This window comes from Leucoraja erinacea, chromosome 8 (genome assembly GCF_028641065.1).
Source record: "Leucoraja erinacea ecotype New England chromosome 8, Leri_hhj_1, whole genome shotgun sequence".
In the NCBI taxonomy this organism is placed as follows: domain Eukaryota; kingdom Metazoa; phylum Chordata; class Chondrichthyes; order Rajiformes; family Rajidae; genus Leucoraja; species Leucoraja erinaceus.
The window spans coordinates 45,336,132-45,351,855 of record NC_073384.1 but is presented as its reverse complement, the minus strand read 5'-3'; the positions used below and the strand labels follow the sequence as shown (position 1 = coordinate 45,351,855).

The 15,724-nt window shown below is 44.2% G+C and overlaps 1 protein-coding gene across 1 annotated transcript in view; it reads right to left on the bottom strand.

The window, feature by feature from the left end:
• LOC129699650 (neutral and basic amino acid transport protein rBAT-like) overlaps window positions 1-15,724 on the bottom strand; it is a 114,563-nt gene that overhangs the window by 47,784 nt on the left and 51,055 nt on the right. Inside the window, exon 5 of the mRNA XM_055639626.1 lies at window positions 9,009-9,073. Coding sequence (XP_055495601.1) covers window positions 9,009-9,073 — 65 coding nt within the window. The remainder of the gene's footprint in view (window positions 1-9,008; window positions 9,074-15,724) is intronic.

The following is a 15,724-nucleotide window of genomic DNA, read 5'->3' as shown; positions in this document are numbered from 1 at the left end:
TTAGGGACAGTGCGGGCAGCATGAGTTAAAATGTTAAACTGGGGTAGGCCAACTTCGAGGGTATGATTGAACTCGCTCGAGTTGATTGGAGGTTATTTGATGGAAAAGGAACGTCAGGAAAGTAGGATGGGTTTAAAAGTGTGCTGATAAGGGTTCAGGACATGCACATCCCTTTTAGGGTGCAGGAAAAGGCTGGCAGAGGTAAGGAAGCCCGGATGATGAGGAAAATTGAGGCTTTGGTCAAGAATAAGAAGGAGGGGACAGGTTTAGGCAGCTGGGATCAGGTGCATCCCTGGAGGAGTTTCGGGAACTAAGCAGTAAGCCAAAAAAGAAAATCAGAAAGGCAAAAAGAGAACAGGAGATAGCTCTGCAGATAATAATAATAATAATAATAATAATAATAATAATAATATCTTTTATTGTCATTGCACATTAGTGCAACGAGATTTAGTATGCAGCTTCCAACCGATGGAAAAGAAAAGTAAAATAAATAAATAAGCTGTGTGACGTGACCATCCGAGGGAGACAGTCCAGGGGGGATGGGGGGCACTCAGCAGGGCCGGTTCAGAGCCGCTATAGCTCTGGGAATAAAGCTGTTTCTGAGTCTGGAGGTACGGGCGTAGAAGGCTTTGTAACATCTGCCAGAGGGAAGTAGTTTGAACAGTCCGTTACAAGGGTGTGAGGAGTCTTTATGGATGCTGACGGCCTTCCTGAAGCACCGTTTGCGGTAGATGCCCTCCAAGGCCGGTAGCTGTGTCCCAATAATCCTCTGTACTCTGTGGACGACGCGCTGAAGAACTCTCCTCTCCGCCTCCGTGCAGCTGAGATACCACACAGAGATGCCATACGTTAATATGCTCTCTGTGGTGCAGCGGTAGAATGTTGTCAGCAGCTGTTGGGGCAGACCAGTCTTTTTTAATGTCCTCAGGAAGAACAGTCGTTGCTGTGCCTTCTTGACCAGCGCAGCGATGTTGGTGGACCATGTGAGGTCCTTTGAAATGTGAGTGCCCAGAAACTTAAAGCTGGACACTCTCTCCATACTTTCCCCGTAAATGGAGATTGGGGCCTATTCTCCATTATGGGACCTCCTGAAGTCAATAATCAGCTCCTTGGTCTTGGAGGTGTTTAGTGACAAGTTGTTACGAGCGCACCAGTCCGCCAGGTTCTGCACCTCCGCTCTGTATTTTGTTTCATCCCCGTTGGCGATCAGCCCAATCACTGTTGTGTCGTCTGCAAACTTCACGATGGTGTTGGTGTCGAATGCAGGAACACAGTCGTGAGTGAAGAAGGAGTAGAGCATGGGGCTTAGTACACAGCCCTGTGGTGTGCCGGTGCTCAGGGTGATCGTGGAGGACAGGTGCGGGCCCAGTCTCACTGCCTGTGGTCACTCCGTCAGAAAGTTCAGGATCCAATCGCATATCGGCGAGCTGAGGCCTAGCTGGTGGAGTTTGGTGGTGAGCTTGGTGGGGATGACCGTATTGAATGCAGAGCTATAGTCAATGAAGAGCATCCTCACGTACGTGCCCTATCTGTCCAGGTGAGTCAGGACAGTGTGAAGAGCCAGAGAGATGGCACCCTCTGTTGATCTATTTGCCCTGTATGCAAATTGATGAGAGTCCAGTGAGGTAGGGATGCTGGATTTGATGTGGGAGAGGACCAGCCTTTCGAAGCACTTCATTGGGATTGGAGTTAGGGCAACTGGGCGGTAGTCGTTCAGGTTGGTGACTTCAGACTTTTTCGGCACCGGCACTATGGTGGCTGTTTTCAGGCACTTGGGGACCGTTGCCAGAGATAGAGACAGATTGAAGATTCTCATGAATACCTCCGCCAGCTGTACAGCATAGTCCTTTAGTGCCCTTCCCTGGACCATCCGGGCCTGCAGCCTTGCGTGGATTGATCCTACGCAGAGCGCACTGTACCTCCTGAGTACTCAGTGTTAAAGCCTGTCCCTCCGCCATGGCCGGGGTTATTCTACTCCTGGTGGTGTTGCCAGTTTTGAAGCGGGCAAAGAAGGTGTTTAGTTCGTTGGCCAGTGTGATATCACCATGGGTGATATCACACATTTAAATACCTTATTTTCACAGCCGCGTTCGGTACCGGGCTGCTCCGAATTGACTCGGACTTGGGGGCGCAAAGCCGCTGCGTCTGAACGCGCCGCCATCTTCAGACAAGACACATATATTACAAACCCACTGACTCGCATAGCTATCTTTTAGACTACACTTCTTCCCACCCTGCTTCCTGTTAAGACTCTATCCCCTACTCCCAACTCCTCCGTCTACGCCGCATCTGCGCCCAGAATGAGATTGTCCATAACAGGTCATCGGAGAAGTCCTCATTCTTTAGGAAACGGAGGTTCCCCTCTTCCATTATAGATGAGGCTCTCACTAGGGTCTCCCCGAAATCCCGCAGCTGTGCTCTTGCTCCCCCTTCCCTATTCGTAAAAAGGAGAGTCCCCCTTGTCCTCACATTCCACCCCATCAGCCCTCGCATACAGCATATAATCCTCCAACAATGTTGCCACCTCCAACAGGATCCCACTACTGGTCACAGCTTCCCATCTCCACCCCTTTCCGCTTTCCGCAGAGACAGTTCCCTCCGCAGCTCCCTGGTCAACTTGTCCCTTCCCACCCAAACCACTCCCTCCCCAGGTACTTTCCCCTGCAACCACAGGAGATGCAACACCTGTCCCTTTACCTCCCCCCTCCACTCCATCCAAGGACCCCGACTGTCTTTCCAGGTGAGGCAGAGGTTCACTTGCACCTCGTCCAACCTCATCTACTGTACCCACTGTTCATGGTGTCAACTCCTGTACATCCGCGAGACCAAGCACAGGCTCGGCGATCGTTTCACTGAACATTTCCGCTCAGTCCGTCTTAATCTACCTGATCTCCCGGTTGCTCAGCACTTTAACTCCCCCTCCCATTCCCAATCTGACCTTTCTGTCCTGGGCCTCCTCCATTGTCAGAGTGAGGTCCAGCGCAAATTGGAGGAACAGCACCTCATATTTCGCTTGGGTAGCTTACACCTCAGCGGTATGAATATTGATTTCTCCAACTTCAAATAACCTATGCTTTCCTTCTTTCTCCATCCCCTCCCTCTTCCCAGTTCTCCCACCAGTCTTACTGTCTCCGACTACATTCTATCTCAGTCCCGCCCATTCCCATCAGTCTGAAGAAGGGTCTGGACCCGAAACATCATCCGTTCCTTCTCTCCATAGATGTTGCCTGTCTTGCCGAGTTACTCCAGCATTTTGTGTCTACCTTCAATTTAAACTAGCATCTGCAGTTCTTTCCTCCACATAGCTCTGGCAAAGAGCATTAAGGATCTTTCTTCTTATCGAGTCCACACACAAGATTAGAAATTGTTCAGCCAGAGCTGAACACACTTCTCGGCATCTGCACAATGGTGTCTGTCTTGTGCTTCTTGTGCGTAGTGGTGGAAAGATTGGTGGAACAGGGCCGTGACATGTACTTAACCCCAGCATTAAGGATAATACCAAGACATTTTATAAGCACATAAAGGGAAAAAGGATAACAGAGAGAGAGTAGGACAGCTCAGGAATCAAAGCAGTCAACTCTGTTGGGCAAGTATCAACGAGTATCTCTCCTCTGTTTTTTACCATGGAGAAAGATAGGAGGATGGGGGATCTTGAGGTTGTCACTGGAACTGTCTTGAGAGCAGTCAGTATTATGGTCACAAAGGTGCTGAAGGTCCTGACACATGTGAAGTTAAACCTCTCGGCCTTGATCAAATATATCGAAGGACACTAGAAAACTAGTGATGAAATTGCAGGAGCCCTCGTGGACATTTATGAGTCATCGTTAAATACAGGCGAGGTACTGGAAGACTAGAGGGAGGCAAATGTGTCTCTATTCAGAAAGGGCTGCAGTGAAATGGCTGGTAACTACAGGCCAGTGAGCTTAACATCTATGGTCGGAAAGTTACTAGAGAGTATTTTGAGGGATATGATATATATGCAGAGCTGCCAAGTTTTGTCAAGAGTATTTCAATATTAAAGTACCTGAAAATCAGTATTTTGCTGAGGAAATCAGTACTTTTACACGGTGCCATTTTGCTGAAATTTATTTTTGAATGTGTGGTCATACCCATGTAAGAGTACAAGAATGCATAACTTTGCTACCAATTGACATCTCTTCTACCCACCTTATTTGACAGTGCATTCATTGCCATCTATTTATATACTGCTGTTTGAACGGCTGCTTCCTGCTTTTAGCACCAGATGATGATGTAGAAGCCATTTTGGAAGCCTCCCTCTCTCTCTCCTTCCCCTCTCTCTCTTCCTCTTCCTCCCTCTCCCTCCCTCTCTCCCTCCCCTCACCGTCGCTCCATCCCTCTCACCATCCCTTCCCCTCCCTCTCTCTCTCCCTCTTTCTCTCCCTCCCTCCCTCCCTCCCTCTTTCCCACCCTCCCTCTCTCCTTCCTTTTTTGCTCTCTCCTTCTCTTATTCCCTTCCTCCCTCTCTCCCTCCCTCTCTCCTTCTACCTCACACCTGCCTCTCTCCCTCCCTCCTTCTCCCTCTCTCCATCCTCTCCCTCTCTCCACCCCTCCGTCTCTCCCTCTCCACCCCTCCATCTCTGCCCCATGAGCCCACCCACCGTTCTGTAAAATCAAGGCCAATCCCATTGTAACTGCAATCCCACTGGTAACCTTTCACCACTAGGCTTATCCAGAATTCTACCACTGCCTGAAAAGTAAGCAAAGGCTCAACTTCTACTGAGAAAAAGAATTCCAAAGACTCATTGTAATACGAGAATTTTCCCGAACAGTCTGTGACCCATAGCACTGTGGCCATAGCGTTATGTTTAAAGCCCATAGCGCTCCAGCCGGTAGCACTATATTTAGAACCCATAGTGCTGTAGCCGACAGCTCTTCATTTAATTTCCCATGTGTTAAACTGACAGCGCTCTGTTTAAACCTGGAGTGGGACAGGCAGATCAAAGCTTACAAAAATAATCATCCAGCTTTTGAAATGTAAAATACTAATAAATTTAATCTGCTATAATGTTTAGAGGCACAGTATGACCTTTTATATCCTTGCATTTTTTAAGCAGCAAGATCTTCTTAAGTCAATTTCACCGGGTTATTACTTTTCCATTGGCGAGTGGTATGTTAATGAAACAGGAAGTTGGACCGATTTAAAAAAAATCCGTATTTAACAACGTAAAATCATACATCAGTATTCTTATCGCATTTCCGTACAAAATACGGAAAATCCGTACTACTTGGCAGCTGTGTATATGCACTTAGATGGATATTGGCTGATTAAGGATAGTCAACATGATTTTGTACGTGGGAGGTCATGTTTCATGAATCTGATTTTTTGAGGATATAACCAAAAAGTGCGATAGAGGCAGAGCTGTAGACATTGTTTACATCAATTTTAGTATGGTATTTGACAAGGTTCTGCAGGATAGGCTGTTCTGGAAGGTTAGATCGCATGGGATTCAAGGAGAGATGGCTGATTAGATAGAAAATGGAAGGAAGCAGAGGGTAATGATGGAAGGTTGCATTCCAGACTGGAGGCCTGTGACTAGTAGTGTGCGCCAGGGTCTGGTCTGGTCCTGGGCCCAATAGCATTGACATGGAATGGAACGTACATGGCATCGTTAGCAAGTTTGCAGGTGACACAAAAGTGGGTGGGATTGTAGATAGTGAAGACGGTTGTCAAAAATTGTAGCAGGATCTTATTTGGTTGGGCAGGTAGGCTGAGGAATGGTTGACAGAATTTAACACAGAGAAATGTGAGGTGTTGCATTTTGGGACCAATACCATGAGCAGAACTTACACTGTGAACGGTAGAGCTCTGGGGAGTGGTGTAGAGAGATCTAGTTTGTTGAAAGTGGCATCACAGGTGGATAGGGTGGTCAAAAAGGCTCTTGGCACATTGGCCTTCATCAATCAGAGCATTGAGTATAGAAGTTGGGTGGTCGTGTTGCAGTTGTATAAGATGTTGGTGAGGCCGCATTTGGGGTATTGTGATCAGTTTTGGACACCATATTATAGGAAAGATGGTCAAGCTGCAAAGGGTGCAGAGAAGATTTATGAGGATGTTGCCAGGACCTGAGGACCTGAGCTATAGAAAGAAATTGAGCAGGTTACGACTCTAATTTGGACGTTCATTTTCAAGTCGAATGGGTAGTAAAGAAGGCAAATGCAATGTGAGCCTTTATTTCAAAAGGCTGAGAATATAAAACCAGGGATTTAATGCTGAGGTTCCATAAGGCGCTGGTCAGATTGCATTTAGAGTATTGTGAAAAATTTTGGGCTCCATATCTGCGGACTAATGTGCTGGCGCTGGAGACGGACCAGAGGAGGTTTACTAAAATGATCCCAGAAATGAGTGGGTTAACATGATGAGCATTTGACGGCACTGGGCCTCTACCAACTAAAGTATATAAGGATGAGGAGGGTGACCTCATTGAAACTTACTGAATAGTGAAAGGCCTAGATAGAGTAGATGTGGACAGGACGTTTGAGTAGATGTGGAGAGGTCATAGCCACAGAATTAAAGGACGTTCCTTTAGGAAGGAGATGAGGAGGAATTTCTTTAGTCTGAGGTTGGAGAATCTGTGGGGTTTATTGCCACAGAAGGATGTAGGTAGGTAGGTAGGTAGGTTAGGTAGGTTCTTGATTAGTACCAGTGTCAGGGGTTATAGGGAGAAGGCAGGAGAATGGGGTTGAGAGGGAAAGATAGATAGAAAGATCGAGGGAAAGATAGGTGGAGTGGTCCTGATGGACCGAATGGCCATTCTGCTCCAATCACTTATGAACTCTATTCCTTGGAACACAGGAGGATGAAGGGTGATCTTAGAGAGGTGTATAAAATCATGAGAGGAACAGATTGGCTAGATACACAGTCTCTTGCCCAGAGTAGGGGAATCGAGAACCAGAGGACATAACTTTAAGGTGAGGGGGGAAAGATAGGAACCTGAGCAGTAACATTTTCACATAAAGGGTGGTGGATGTATTTGTTTGTGTGTTTTCACATCTTCTCGAAAAAAGGACACGCGAACGGGAAATGTTTTGCATATGCTGGTAGAGATTTACCCCCTGGAGTCCGAAATCAGCTTACCTGAAAATATCATGCTTTATTTCTTGAGTTATTAATAAAAATGTTCACAAATCCGATCAAACTTTGAAATCAAAATGTCTGTTTTTCGCTGATGACGTGACAATGGATCTGCCTGCCTGCCGTCTGCTCGCGCTGTGACTGACGTCACCTCCCCACCACTCCCTCCTCCCCCCGTTGTTCAAAAGTCGCCGTCATCTGAAGACCAAAGATCATAGCTGAAGACTACGTCGGCCCAACCGGCGCTCCTTTGGTCGGCGCCCGCTCGTGCTTTGGTTCGGGCCTCTCCACCCCCCCCCTTTCTCCGCTCCCCCCCCCCCCTCCACCTCTCTCCCCCCCCCCCTCTCCACCCCACTTCTCCCCCCCTCTTTCACCCCCCCCTCTTTCCTCCCCCCGTTCTTCGATGTCGATGCATATTCTGTGTCAATTTCCTATTCAAAGCATATGTGTTGCAATACATTGCTGAAATTAAGATGAAAAACTGGCATCCATTCTGTGTTCCTGTGAATGCTTCTGGCAGTTGTAAATGTCCAAAATATTGCTTGCAATATTGTAACCATATAATGTATAAACTATTCTTAAGTAACTAGCAGAAAAATGATCTATTGTCATACAGGAACATTGTTATGATCAAATAGAGTCAATAGAGTCATACAGCATGAAAACAGGCCCTTCGGCCTAACTTGCCCACGCCGACCAACATACTAGTCCCACCTGCCAGCGCTTGGCCAATAACCCTCTAAAACTATCCCATCTATGTACCTGTCCAAATGTCTTTTACATCTTATGAGTGTACCTGCTTCAACTACCTCCTCCAGCAGTTTGTTCCATATAACTTCCTTTGTGTAAAAACATTGCCTCTGGTTCCTATCAAATCTTTCTCCCCTCGCCTTAATTTTATGACCTCTAGTTCTTGATTCCACTATTCTGGGTGAAAGTGTGCATTTACCCTATCTAATTTTCCCATGATCTTATACACCGCTATAAAATCACCCATCTTCCACCTGCTCTCCAAGGAGTAGGGTCCTTGACTGCTCAAACATTCCCTCTAGTCAGGCTCTCGAGTCGTGTCAACATCCTCGTAATTCTTCTTTGCACCTTTTCCAAACTAACAACAGGGTTGTCTTTCCTATAACAGGGTGACGAAAACTGAGCACAATACTCTAAATGAGACCTCACCAATGTCCTGTACAAATGCAGCATGATCTCCCAACTTTTATTCTCATTACTCTGACTAATGATAGCCAACATGCCAAAGCCTTCTTGACCACCCTCTCAACCTATGACATCACTTTCAAAGAACTATTTACGTGCACTATTAGATCTCTCAGCTTTACAACACATTCCAAAGCCCTGTCATTCACTGTATAGGCCCTGCCCAGGTTAAACTTCCCAAAAGACAACACATCGTACTTCTCTGTATTATACTCCATCAACCATTCCTCAGCCGATCTGCCCAAATAATCAAGATATTGCTGCAGTTTTTGGTAACTATCTTCATTATCCACAATATCACTTACCTTAGTGTCATCTGCAAACTTACTAATCATGCTTTGTAACTTCTTATTTAAATATTTGATACAGATGACAAACAGTAATGCTCCCAGCACCGAACCCTGAGGCACACCATTGGTCACTGACCTCCAGTCTCAAAAATCAACCTTCCACAATCACCCTCTGCTTCCTTCCATGAAGACAATTTTCTATCCAGCCTGCCAGCTCTCCTTGGATTCCATGCTATCTAAACTTCCAGAATAGCCTACCATATGGAACATTGTCAAATAGCAAAATAAATTTACTAATTTATAAACCAAGAAACCCAAGCACCATTTACTTGGACACAATGTGCAATCACGTACAGATTCTAATTTAAATAATTATAGCTTGGTAAATTACAAAGAAACATATCTCTTACCTTCTTTTCGAACTTGTACTGTATTTTTTGGCTAATCTTTTCCATTTTTTCAGAATCTCTATAATCTAAACCCAAATGGAGATTACTATTTCTAAATGTAAGTTATTTAAGCATAACAACGAGTGCTATCATGACTCACCCTGAAATAAATAGGTGATCCCAGAAATTGAAACACAGTACTATTTTGAGTGTTACCCAGTTATATTTTTAAAGATTTTGTTTGTAAATTGGTGATATAGTTGAAGAAGGTTATCTAAGACCACAACAGGCTATAGATCAACTGGGAAAGAGGGCCAAAAAAAGCAGATGGTATTTAACTCAAACAAGTGCAGAGTCGCATTTAAACCAGGGCTGGACTTACCAAATGGCAGGGTCCTGTAGTGGATTGTTGTGGAATAGAGAAACCCAGAGGTACATGTACATTGTTCCCTTTAAGTGGTAACACAGATCAACCTATAATGAAGGTAGGGTGTGGCGTGTTTGCCTTCATTGGTCAAGACACTGAGCACAAGAGATGGGATATTATATTACAACTGGACAAGATGTTCGTGAGACCACATCTCGAATATTGCGGCATTCTGGTTGCCTAGCTTTAGGCAAGGTGTCATTATGCTGGAAAGAGTGCTGAAAGAATTCATAAGCACATTACTGGGACAGGATGGTTTAAGTTATAAGTTACATTTTTAGTTTAGTTTAGAGATACAGTGCAGAAATGGACCCTTTGGTCCAGAAAGTCCACACTGACAAGCGATCCCTGCACAATGACACTATCCTACACATACTAGGGACTATTTACATTTACTGTATACCAAAACAATGAACCTACAAACCTGTACTTTTTTGGAGTGTGGGAGGAAACAGGAAGATATCGGAGAAAACCCACGCGGGTCATGTACAAACTCCATATGGACAAGCACCTGCAGTCAGGATCGAACCCGAATCTCTGGCGCTGCAAGGCAGTAGCTCTACCGCTACACCACGCCGCTCAGAGTAAGGAGACACTGAATGTGCTGAGTGTGTTTTCCCTTTAATTTCCAAATTTCTATACTCAATATTCTGACCAATGAAGGCCAATGTGCCAAAAGCCTTCTTGCCACTTTATCGACCTATGACAACATTTTCCTGGAGTGAAGGGGGCTTTAGGGATGTCCTTATAGAGGTATATAAAATCATAAAGGGGCATAGAGAAAGTGAAAGGTCACAGCCTTTTTCCCAGGGGAGTTTAAATTGCGGCAGCATAGATTTATGGTGAGAGGACCCAAGGGACAACATTTTTACATAAAGGGCAATGTGTATGTAGAATGAGCTGCCAGAGGAAACTTAGAGGAGGGTAGAATTACAATGTTTGAAAATAAATTGGACAGTTAAATGGATAGGAATGGTTTAGTGGGACCTGGCCAAACCCAAGCAAATTAAACCAATTCAGGTGGGCAATTTGGACAGTATGAATGTATTGGACCAAAGGGCCTATTTCAGTTATGTATAACTATGACTCATGGTCTTTCTGGCTGAAACATATTCCAGAGGTTTGATACAACAATCCAGAAAATCTTCTCTCCCCCAGAAGATGCTTCAGGACTGTACCGAATCCTGTGGTATCAATCTTTAATAATTTGTTTATATTCCGGTTGGTACTTTCATGCAATTTCTCCCCATACACCTGTTATATTCCGGACACCACAATGAATAACAACTTACACGCAGGCTGCCTGGATCACAAGAGAGATTTATTACCCAACTTATATACAACACCAACTCATTAGCATATGCATGAATATACATGAATACATCACACTACTCTCCCTTTTTTTAAGTATTAAATCTAAGTACACAGTTACAATTTTCTTGTTGTGATACTTGATTTAAACCAGTATTCATTAAATCTTAAATGATAACACAATATATTTATTTTACATATTTACACATTTTCATTCTACCTAGCCAGTGAGTTACTTAACTTAAAAACCTAATCTGACTACTGGTTTACAGATCCTGCCTGATCGTCTAACAGTAATAGGTGTAACAGGTTTAGGTGTTGGCTTGTTTGGCTCTGTTTTAGTACTCTGACTTTGAACATAGGAATCTGTCTGTGCCTACTGAACTTTGTGTTTCAATCACAGTTGGCTCTTCCAACTCACTTTCAGATAAAGACTCAGGGATTAGGACTTCATGCTCAGGTTTTGGTTCGTCTTTGGCTGGAATCATTTGATCAACATGAACACTTTTGATCCTATCTCCAACTTCAACTAAGTATCTTTTTGTTCCACACATTTCCACTATTTTCAAAGCATCCCATTTGTCTCGACTGGATTTGTTGGGAGGACTGAGAACACGATCATGCTCATCTGGCTTAAAGTACCTCTCCTTTTTGTGGGAGTAAAAATGGCGTTTCTGACTTAATTGGTTTTGTTCAACTCTCAAAGCCAAATTGGGTTGAACTAGACTTAGGCGTATTCTTAGCCTTCTCTTCATCAACAGTTCTACAGGTGAGTAACCTGGTGTGTGTGGTGTGGTTCTGTACTTCAGCAAGAAACTAGCCAAACGATGTTTCCTGCTGAGCTTTGAACTACCCTGCAAAACCTGTTTCTTGAGAGCGTCTTTCACAACTCTAATAGATCTTTCTGCCGCTCCGTTAGAGGCTGGATAGTATGGGGGAACAAATGTGTGTTTTACACCATTCCGCTGAATGAACTCTTTGAACTGTAAAATGCAGAAATTGATCTCAACTCAGCTATGGTACGCTCAGTAGTAGTGCTTGACCACATATATTTAACCTCAATCCATTTGGAATGACTATCTACCAGCACCAGAAAGTGATCATTACCCTTTTCGCAAAAATCTACATGAATTCTCTGAAAAGGTCTACTTGGCCATGACCAAGGTTGCAGTGGTGTTTTTTGTGGTTTACTCCGGCAATTTTGGCAGACGCTACATTTGCTTACCAGGGACTCGATGTCACTGTCAATACCAGGCCAATATACAAAACTTCTGCCAATTGACTTCATGCTTAATACGCCAGGATGTTCGGCATGAAGTTCGTTCATAATTTTGTTTCTCAAAGATTCCGGTACAAGCACTCTGTAACCCTACTTAACGCATCCCTGCTCACATGATAATTCATGGCGTCGATTATGGAAAGGCTTCAGCTCTGAATTCAGAACTGAGTTCAATCCACTATCGATTTCAGTCTAACCATTCAATGTCTGTTCATAAACCCACTTCAGCACATTGTCTTTCTTTGTTTCTGCTGCAATTTCTGTTGCAGTCACTGGAAAGTCTTCATCTACAACTTGCATTGTGTAGATTTAGTTCTCAATTCCCACGTCAGAGTTCTCATGGGGCAACCGGGACAACGCATCTGCAACTGCTTTGCACTTGGAGCTTCTGTACTCCACCTTGTAGGCATACTGGGACAGCAAAATTGCCCAGCGCTGCATGCCGCCATGGAAGGTATAGCTGACTTGGGACCCAGTGGATCACTAATAGTGGCTTGTGATCAATTACCAGGGTGAATGGTCTGTCGAGGATAAACTGGTGGAATTTCATGATTCCGAACACGATGCTGAGTGCTTCCTTTTCTATCTGCGTATAGTTGCGTTCACTCGATGACAGGGTGCGGGATGCAAAAGAAATAGGCTTTTCCTGTCCGTCATTCATTATGTGGGAGATCACTGCACCTACACCATAACTTGAAGCATCACAAGCAAGTTTCATCTCGCGTGTCGTATCGTAGTGAACAAGATGTTTGTCATTTGTCAAGTTTTCCTTGCAGATGTCAAATGCACGTTGCTGTTCCTTTCCCCACGTCCATTTCACATCTTTTTGTAGCAGATGATGAAGTGGCTTTAGCACAATTGCTAAATCTGGAAGGAATCGTGCATAGAACTGCACCATCCCAAAGAATGATTGTAGCTCTGGCACATTGTTGGGTTTTGGAGCATTCACTATTGCTTCAACTTTGGTGGTCCGTTGGTGTCTGCTTTGAGTCCAAGGTAGACCACCTCCGACTGTGCAAATGCACATTTATTTTGACGCAGTTTGACATTGTGGCAGTTCAGTCGAGTGAGAACTTGCTCAAGGATTTCCAGATGTTCTACCATACCTTCTGTGAATATCAATAGGCCATCCTGGTTGCACACACAATGCGGAATGCCTTGTAATATTTGGTCCATGACAGACTGAAAATTTTTCGGGGAGTATTTCACGCCATAGGGCAGCTTTGTATATGAATACAATCCCTTATGTGTGTTGATAGTCAAGCTGACTTTCATTATCGACATTTGGATGGGCATAAGCGTGAGATAAATCCAGTTTAGTGAAGACTCTTGCTCCGCTAAGTTCTGCGTACAGATCTTGCGAGGTTGGTAACGGATATTGTTCGTCATCAACGGCTTGGTTGATTGTGACTTTGTAATCACCACATAGTCGAACAGTTTTATCAGCCTTGGGTACGGCCGCAATTGGCGTTGCCCAGTTACTCTGGTCTGTCTTCACGAGTACTCCATTACGCTCTAACCTGTCGGGTTCTACCTCCACTTGGTGCTTTAGTGCATATGGTACAGGTGTTGGTCGAGAATACACAGGTCTCACATCTTGCTTAAGTCGAATGTGTGCAGAGAACCCTGTTATTCCCGTGTAACTGTCAGCAAAAATGCTTGCATGTTTGCTTATGACGTTTTCAAGACGTGATTTGGACAAATTGACGCTGAAAATGTACTTCCAGTCTAATTCTATTCTACTCAGCCAATCCTTTCCAAGGAGGGTTGGTTTATTTCTGTAGCTGGCTACTATGATGGGCAGTGTTACTGACTGACCATTATGCTGAACTTTACAGTTCATTTTTCCACAAGTCTCCAAAACTTCGCCCGAGTAGGTTCTCAGCTTGACATTACTCTCAAACAATGGTATCTGTAGGAACTTTGTTTTGTACAGGTCTTTGCTCATCACCGAACAATTTGCTGCCGTGTCAATACACATATCAATTAACTGTTCATTAATCAATAGTTTAGTTCAAAAGTTCTTGCCTTGGCTGGTTGTAGGCTTATCGATGTTGGTTGCATAAATGGTGTACAACCCAAGTTCATTTACATCTGGGTTCACCTCCAAGTTTTGAACTCCTCTCCGGTGTTGTTGTTTAATTCCCGCAGATTGTTGGTTTCCTGCTTTAAGCTTGGCCCGACATGCTGAGGAGATATGGCCTTTCTTCTGGCAGTTATAGCACATGGCCATTTTGAATTGACAAAATTGGGATGAGTGATTACTGTTACAACGATAACAACTGGCTGAACTTGGCTCCCCGCTATACTTCGGTTTTGGTTTAGCACCTCTTGGTTGGTCCATAGGCACTGCCTTGTGACTGTAAACGGCCGCTGCAGTTCGTGGTGGGCGAAACTCGCGAGCATTCTTTGATGCCATCTCTATTGTGGTAGCAATCTTGCATGCTTTCTCGAATGTGAGATCTGGAAAGTTCATCAGTTTGGACTGAATTCGTTCCTCCACTAGACCACAAACAAATCTGTCGCGTAGTGCTCGTCCAAGAAAGGTTCCAATGTAAACTTAAGTTTTTCAAGGCACCAATGTACTCATTGATTGTCTCATTTTGCTTCTGGTTTTTAGTGCCAAATTTATAGCTTTCCGCAATTTCCAGAGGCTTTGGGTTGAAGTGCTCCTCCAACTTCTTTATAATGTCATTGAAAGGCACGTCTTTTGCCTTTAAGGGTGCAAGGAGATTCACGAGTGTGCCGTACACTTCAGGACCAATCTCCATGAGCAAAATCGCTTTCATGCGTTCGCAAACGGCCTTAATTGTTTCAGTCACTATCTCTCCTTCACCACTAGTCTCCAATATATTGTTTGCCGCGTAAAACATGCTTGCTCTCTCCGTATAGGAGCTGAACGGCTCTCTACTCTTGTCAAAAGTGCCAAGGTTTCCAATGTAGCCCGTGGACGCTGCCATCGTTTCGTTCGCTTTTAAAAAAAATAAAAGGTCCTTTCAAAAACCCCAAATTGCTGTCTGTTCTGGTGTAACAATTCAACTAAAACTTAGCTATACAAAGACTATTCAGCTTGAGGAATTCGACAAAAACAAAACCCAGTCTAAAATGTTATACACTCCCATGGACGACATCTTGCCATGTAGACACAACATAGAGATAGCCTGACAAACTCTCGCCGATTTATCCAGCTGCTGTTTTAAACTACAGTCCCCTGCATAGACGGATCTGCAGGCTTCTCATGTCCAGCTCGCAAACAACAGCGACACAACTCTGTATTTACTGTTTAAACTGTTAAACAATACTGCGTGTTGTAAAACAATCCTGTACTGTATTTAAAGGATGAGTTCACAAACTCTATCCCATCCTCGTCGCCAATTTTGTTATATTGACAGCAGAATGAATAACAACTTACACGCAGGCTGCCTGGATCACAAGAGAGATTTATTACCCAACATTCCCTACTTATATATAACACCAACCCATTAGCACATACATGAATATATATGAATACATTACAACACCCACCTAGCTCCTCATGGAATTCTTATCCCTTCTTCCAATACTTCTCCAATTTTAATAGCTACCTCACTATGCTGGCCATGCTAGTTTCCCAATACAAGGTCCAGTATGTTCCCTCCTTAAGTCGGACTATCCACATATCATATAAGGAAACCTTCTTGGATGCATCTAGATTCAGATTCAGATTCAGATTCAATTTTA